The 7,531-nt window shown below is 29.0% G+C and overlaps 1 protein-coding gene across 1 annotated transcript in view; it reads left to right on the top strand.

The window, feature by feature from the left end:
• Positions 1–7,531, top strand: part of LOC107701353 (methyl-CpG-binding domain protein 2-like) — a 22,670-nt gene that overhangs the window by 13,021 nt on the left and 2,118 nt on the right. Inside the window, exons 4-5 of the mRNA XM_016503341.1 lie at positions 5,765–5,855; positions 5,923–6,090. Of these exons, the coding sequence (XP_016358827.1) occupies positions 5,765–5,855; positions 5,923–6,090 (259 nt within the window). The remainder of the gene's footprint in view (positions 1–5,764; positions 5,856–5,922; positions 6,091–7,531) is intronic.

The raw sequence follows: 7,531 nt of genomic DNA, 5'->3' as shown, positions 1-7,531 counted from the left end.
CTGCTGTGTGTGTGCACTTAGGATGGGTTAAATGCAGAGCACTAATTCCTAGTATGGGTCACCATACTTGGCCACATGTCACGTCACTTTCACTTTCACTTTCACTTTCACTATGGCTGCCGTCGCATCATCCAGGTGGATGCTGCACACTGGTGGTGGATGAGGAGATACCCCCTGACAATGTAAAGCGCTTTGAGTACTTAGAAAAGCGCTATATAAATGTAATGAATTATTATTATACATTCCATACATTTTTAGCATTTTTTGTGTGAAATCATAATTACTTTGTCCATCAAAAGTGTGCCGTCACTTTAATCAAACTTTAATCACGCTTGCGGTGTGAAACCGGCCTTATTCTAGTCATTCAGATGTGACACTGGCTTTTACCTTTAGAGTTTTTAAATGAGTAATTTTGTTATGCACTTTGGTCGTTTTTGTTTGTTTTTAAATATTTATGTTTAGCTTTAATATATTTTTTTATTTCACTTTTAGTAATTTAAATTTAAGCTTAAACTTGCTTTACTTCAGTTCCAAGACAACATTTCAAATTTTAAAGTTTTTTTTAAGGTTTGATTTTTCTTCTAGTTTTTAATTTAATTTAATTCAACTCAATTCTATTCTATTCAATTCTATTCTATTCTAGTCTAGTCTAGTCTAGTCTAGTCTATTCTATTTTTTATTTTTTTTTTCAGTTAACAAAAACTATTTGTAATAGGTTTAGTTTTAGCTAACAACAGATCACTTCAGCTCCATCAAATTGTAATTTTAGTTTAAGTTTTAGTAATTTTCTTATGTGATTTTCTTATTTTTCTTTTTTAAATATTTTTATTTCGCTCTTATGTATTTTTATTTCAGTTTTAGCAATTTGTGGTAACACTTTACAATAAGGTTTCATTAATGTATTAACTATCATGAACAAACAATGAACAACACATTTATTACAGTATTTATTAATCTTTATTAATGTCAGTTAATGAAAGTACAGTCATTCATTGTTAGTTCATGTTAATTCTCAGTGCATTAACTAATGTTAACAAGCATAACTTTAGATTTTAACAATGCATTAGTAAATGTTGAAATTAACATTAACTAAGATTAATAAATGCTGGTCATGCTTAGTTCATGTTAACTAAAGTAGTTAACTAATGTTAACTAATGAATCTTACCGCAATTGTAGTACTTCTGCTAAAACTTATTTTTATTTCAGTTAGTTGCAATGCAGCATTTTTAAGTCTTTCTTCTAATATTTATATTTTATTTTATTTCAGCTTTATATCAGTTAATGAAACCCTGAGTTTCATATTGTCCTGTTGTAGATTATTGCATAAATGCAGCCATAATTAGACAGCATGTTAATGCAGATGATATTATGTGTTTAATTTAGTCTGAATCTGGCCTGAAGTATTATTAATTATTACTCATCTCTTTGGAATACCTGATAATAATCGGTCAGTGGTTTCAACAGAATAAGTTCATCCAGCCAGTGGCATCATTCTGGAATCAGGTTTTGCAGATCTTTAAATAAGGTGTTTGGTTGCATTGCAACCACCAGAGGACGCTGAAGGATCAGTTATGTCTCACTCATGTCTCCTTCTGCGCTCCTTCAGTCTCTGGTTAGACAGGAGCTGCGGAGATGGATGTGTGGATGTTCTGTTTTCATCACATCATCACATTTCAGACTAAAAGCTGGAAGCTGGATGAAATTCGCTTTTCTGACGGTTTGTTTGGAGTCTTGTTTACTAGACCTGCGAATATGATGCCTGCTGCAGAAAATATCTTAATAAAGGCAGAATCGAGTCTCTTTATTCCTGAAAAAACATGCACAGAGGTTCAAAAGTTTTTGGATATTGAAGATTTTAAAAACAAAGTCTTAATGCAAATTTGTATAAGAAATCTGCAGATTGTGCACTATTTTCTAGACAGCTCTATAAAGTGCATTATTTTTTTTAACCCTAACCATGCATTTATGAAGTTATTTCATGATGTTTTTTTTGGGTCTATGTAAATGATTTATTTTTAAATATTTCTATATTTATTTAGGCATTCATTAATTAATTTATTTGTGCATTAATTCATTTCTTTCTTTATGCATTTATGATTTTTTTTATGTATTCATTTTATTTATTGGTCTAAGTACAATTTTATTTTATTTTATTTTAGCCATTTCTTTTTAACTGACATGTTGTTAACTTTCATTATCATCACAACTCAAAGGAGTTGGTATTGGAGTGGAGTACAGTAAGGTTTTTATTACTTTTTAAAGAAGTCTCTTCTGCTCATCAAGCCTGCATTTATTTGATCAGAAATACAGAAAAAGCAGTAATATTGTGAAATATTTTTACTATTTAAAATAACAGTGTTCTATGTGAATATCTGTTAAAACCTCATTTATTCCTGTGATGCGCAGCTGTATTTTCAGCATCATTACTCCAGTCTTCAGTGTCACATAATCTTCAGAAATCAGTATAATATGCTGATTTATTATCAATGTTAGGAATTTTTGAAAAAGTATCACAGGTTCCAAAAAAAAGTATGAAGCAGCAAAACTGTTTCTAACACTGATAATAAATCAGCATATTAGAATGAGAACAGCTGTTTTACATTCTAATAATATTTCACAATTTTTACTGTATTTTTATTACTGTATAATAAACACAGCCTTGGAGAGCAGAAGACCCTTCTTTCAGAAAGATCAGTAGTTTATGTCTGTCATTAGTTTCTGTATCTGATCAGCAGACAATGCATTTCCGGAACAGAACGTCAGTTTAACAACATAAATGATTAAATACATTATTTGTTTGTGCTGCAAATCTCATAATGTGTTTGATGCAAAACTAAATCAAATGGGGAAAACATTGTAACTCCATAGTTTCATGCTCTCTCAAGTGAAGCAAAGGTAGAAAGTCCACCGAAAATATAATTCTTACATTTTTGGCATCGACAATATATGGTGACGATATGCGTTATTCGGCAACATGCAATAAAGTGATCAAATTTAAAATGTTTATATAAAATTTTAATAAAAAATATGGAAGATTGTATTGTTTTGTGTTGCTGAAAGTCCTTGATTTTATCACGTTGCAGCGTTTTACTTTTTTATTTTTTATTTATAAAAAATATAATTATTTTTGGTATTTTACATGGTCTGCTGTTACCCGTGTGAGAGATTTTAATCTTATACACTGAGAATTAAAAATTATTCATTATAGAGGCAAGATGGATAAATATCTCTATTTTAGTTTTAATCTAAAACTAGGTAATTCAATTGTTATATTATAATATATTAAGATGTCAAGGCTATTTACGGATGTTGAATCAAACACCTAGGCTGTGCTAAAGTAGCTCGCCAGTTAACGTTAACTCGCAACATAGCCTAGTTTAGTTTGCGTGAATTTTCTTAACGTACCTTTATCTTGCTCAGAGAGGAATCCTCTGTTTTTTCTCTGCACCAGAAGGATCTGTCCGTCTTTGTGACTCTTTAATCAACTTCAGTAATCACATTCTGGCTCTGCTTGCATCCTGCAGCCCGGGCTTATTTTCATTTAATATTGCATTTTTAATAATTCCCATTGTCTACTGACTAGGGATGTAACGATTCACTCAACTCACGATTCAATTCACGATTTTGTTTTTTTACAAAATGAGATTTAAGACAAATTACCTTTTATTATTGCTTGGACAAAATGCTGCACGTTTCTTTGTGAAATTGAAATATAACACTATAATAATATACTAATATAGCACTTGCATATTACTGCTCTTTTGTTGGTTTTGATTGCTTCTATTGTCCTCATTAGTTAGTCGCTTTTGACAAAAGCGTCTGCTAAATTACAAAATTTAAATATAATGTAAATGTAAATAACAAAACTAAATTGAAATTTTAAAACAAGCCCCAAATCAAATAAACAAGTAACAAGAGGCAAGATGAAAAGAAAAAATACCATCTAAACTTTTCTAAAGACAGTAAGTTCCCCTCAGACATACATTCATATAAACTCCTACCCCTAATTGAATCGCGATTTGTTTAGCATCTCAACCGATTTGAATCGACACATATTTGAATCGATTTTCAACCGGCTCGCAGTTAATCGTTACATCCCTACTGCTGACATAATATAAACTGTAACCAAGCCGTCATTTCTCTTGGGGGCCCCCTGGTGGCCACAGGGGCCCTAAGCAGCCGCTGGAGTATTAGGGTCACGGCTCTGATAGCTGAGGGTGGATTTGTTCTTCAGGAGTGTCTGGATGTAAATGAAGCCGTTGCAGCCGCTGGCTCTTTCCTCCGTCTCATATATTCCAGTAGTGAGGGAGGATTTAGGTCTACAGGCCCCACGGCGCTCATGGACGAGCTTTATTTAATAACTCCTGCTGTGTTTATGAGCGGTTGTTGCGGTTCATGTGTCCCGCGGGCCGCCGCTGATGTCTGAGCAGCAAACACACCGACGCTCCTCCGGGCCGAATGAAGCTTCTGTGTTTAATTCCTCAGATTGTGTGACGTGCTGCGCTTCAGCCCAACATTTGACCTTGATCCGGATTCAGATGCTTTGGCTAATTAGACTCATTAAAAGCCTTGAGGATAATGTTAATGTTAGTGCAGGACTCTAGAGGAATGAAAGAGCGGTCAGCATTTACTTCTTTATCATTCATCATTGACTCATTATCAGTCATGTTGATTCAGAGTTGTTTGACTTGAGTATTATTTATAAAGTATTTATTTTATAGTATTTATTATATTTGTATAATAATAACATAGTATATTATAATATAGTAATATAATATATATATATATATATATATATATATATAGTATTTTTATTTTTATTATTAATTATAAATTAGTTTTGAATTAGCTTTTATTTTTGTTTTCAGTTTTAATTGTAATAATTTTGTATGCTGCTTTTGTCGTTTTTTCATTTTTAAACATTTTACTTTAGCTTTATTTTTATTTCAGTTTAATCTAAGAACTTTTGGTACTTCAACTTTAACATTTATTCATTCGTTTTGAATTAGCCTTTAGTTTTATATTTTTAGTTTTCATTTCAATTTTAGTTTAGTTATAAATTGTGTGCTTTTGTAATTTTTTTAATGTTTCTATTTTGTTGTATTTTTTTTTTAGTTGTAATTTGTTTTATTTTAGTTTTAGTATTTTTAGTACTTCAACTCAAACTTATTTTATTTCATTTTTTCTATTTTTATCTCTATTGTAAGTTTTAGTTTTTATCTAATATAATAATCTATTTAAATGTAATTTATTTTGTTTAAATGTATTTTATTTCATTTTATTTCTGCTTTATTTCAATTATCAAAAATGTTTTTTATTCATTTGTTGTAATTTGTTTTATTTCAGTTTCAGTAGTTTTAGTACTTCAACATTAAACTTATTTTATTTCATTTTTTCTATTTTTATCTCTATTGTAAGTTTAAGTTTTTATCTAATATAATATAATATTTTATTTTATTTAAATTGAATTTATTTTGTTTAAATGTATTTTATTTCATTTTATTTCTGCTTTATTTGAATGAACAAAAATGTTTTTATTCATTTTAGTTGTAATTTGTTTTATTTCAGTGTTTCTATTTCATCTCTATTGTAAGTTTAAGTTGTTTCTAATATAATATAATATTTTATTTAAATTGAATTCATTTTATTTAAATTGATTTTATTTCGGCTTTATTTCAATTAACAAAAAGGAGTGTAATTCATTTTAGTTAACAGTAATCTGAATCTCACCGAGTGTTCTTGTGTGTGGTGTGTTTTGCGCAGCTGTTCTGGGAGAAGCGTCTGAAGGGCTTGCGCTCGTCGGACGTGTCGGAGGAAGCGCTCAGGACGATGGATCTGCCCAGAGGTTTACAGAGTAAGGCTGGTTGGGTCTGGTTTGAATGCGTTTGCGATCGCTGGCTAACATGGGTGCTGTGGCGCAGGTATGGGGCCGGACTCGACGGACGAGACGCTTCTGTCGGCCATCGCCAGCGCTCTGCACATGAGCTCGGCGCCCATCACGGGTCAGACGTCCTCAGCGGCCGAGAAGAACCCGAGCATATGGCTGAACACATCGCAGCCGCTCTGCAAAGCCTTCACCGTCACAGATTGTGCCTATTTATTTAATTTTTTACTTTTAATGCATTAATTGTGCCTATATATTTAATTTTTTACTTTTAATGTATTAATTGTGCCTATACATTTAATTGTTTACTTTTAATGCATTAATTGTGCCTATATATTTAATTTTTTACTTTTAATGCATTAATTGTGCCTATATATTAAATTTTTAACTTTTAATGTATTAATTGTGCCTATATATTAAATTTTTTACTTTTAATGCATTAATTGTGCCTATATATTATTTTTTTTACTTTTAATGCATTACTTGTGCCTATATATTTAATTTTTTACTTTTAATGTATTAATTGTGCCTATATATTTAATTTTTTACTGTTAATGCATTACTTGTGCCTATATATTTATTTTTTTTACTTTTAATGACATTAATTGTGCCTATATATTATTTTTTTTACTTTTAATGCATTACTTGTGCCTATATATTTAATTTTTTTTACTTTTAATGCATTAATTGTGCCTATATATTAAATTTGTTACTTTTAATGTATTAATTGTGCATATATATTTAATTTTTTACTTTTAATGCATTAATTGTGCCTATATATTTCTTTTTTTACTTTTAATGCATTACTTGTGCCTATATATTTAATGTTTTTTACTTTTAATGCATTAATTGTGCCTATATATTTAATTTTTTACTTTTAATGCATTAATTGTGCCTATATATTTAATTTTGTACTTTTAACGCATTAATTGTGCCTATATATTTAATTGTTTACTTTTAATGCATTAATTGTGCCTATATATTTAATTTTTTTTTACTTTTAATGCATTAATTGTGCCTATATATTATTTTTTTTAATTTTAATGCATTATTTGTGCCTATATATTTAATGTTTTTTACTTTTAATGCATTAATTGTGCCTATATATTATTTTTTTTAATTTTAATGCATTATTTGTGCCTATATATTTAATGTTTTTTACTTTTAATGCATTAATTGTGCCTATATATTTAATTTTTTACTTTTAATGTATTACTTGTGCCTATATATTTAATTTTTTTTACTTTTAATGCATTAATTTTGCCTATATATTTCTTTTTTTACTTCTAATGCATTACTTGTGCCTATATATTTAATTTTTTACTTTGAATGTATTAATTGTGCCTATATATTTAATTTTTTACTTTTAATGCATTAATTGTGCCTATATGTTTAATTTTTTTTTAACTTTTAATGCATTAATTGTGCCTATATATTTAATTGTTTACTTTTAATGCATTACTTGTGCCTATATATTTAATTTTTTACTTTTAATGTATTAATTGTGCCTATATATTTAATTTTTTACTTTTAATGCATTAATTGTGCCTATATATTTAATTGTTTACTTTTAATGCATTAATTGTGCCTATATATTAAATTTTTTACTTTTAACGCATTACTTGTGCCTATATATTTAATTTTTT

Source organism: Sinocyclocheilus anshuiensis, unplaced genomic scaffold (genome assembly GCF_001515605.1).
Source record: "Sinocyclocheilus anshuiensis isolate Anshui unplaced genomic scaffold, SAMN03320099.WGS_v1.1 scaffold2160, whole genome shotgun sequence".
In the NCBI taxonomy this organism is placed as follows: Eukaryota; Metazoa; Chordata; class Actinopteri; order Cypriniformes; family Cyprinidae; genus Sinocyclocheilus; species Sinocyclocheilus anshuiensis.
Note: the sequence above shows the minus strand (reverse complement) of the source record. Positions and strands in the feature narration are given on the sequence as shown.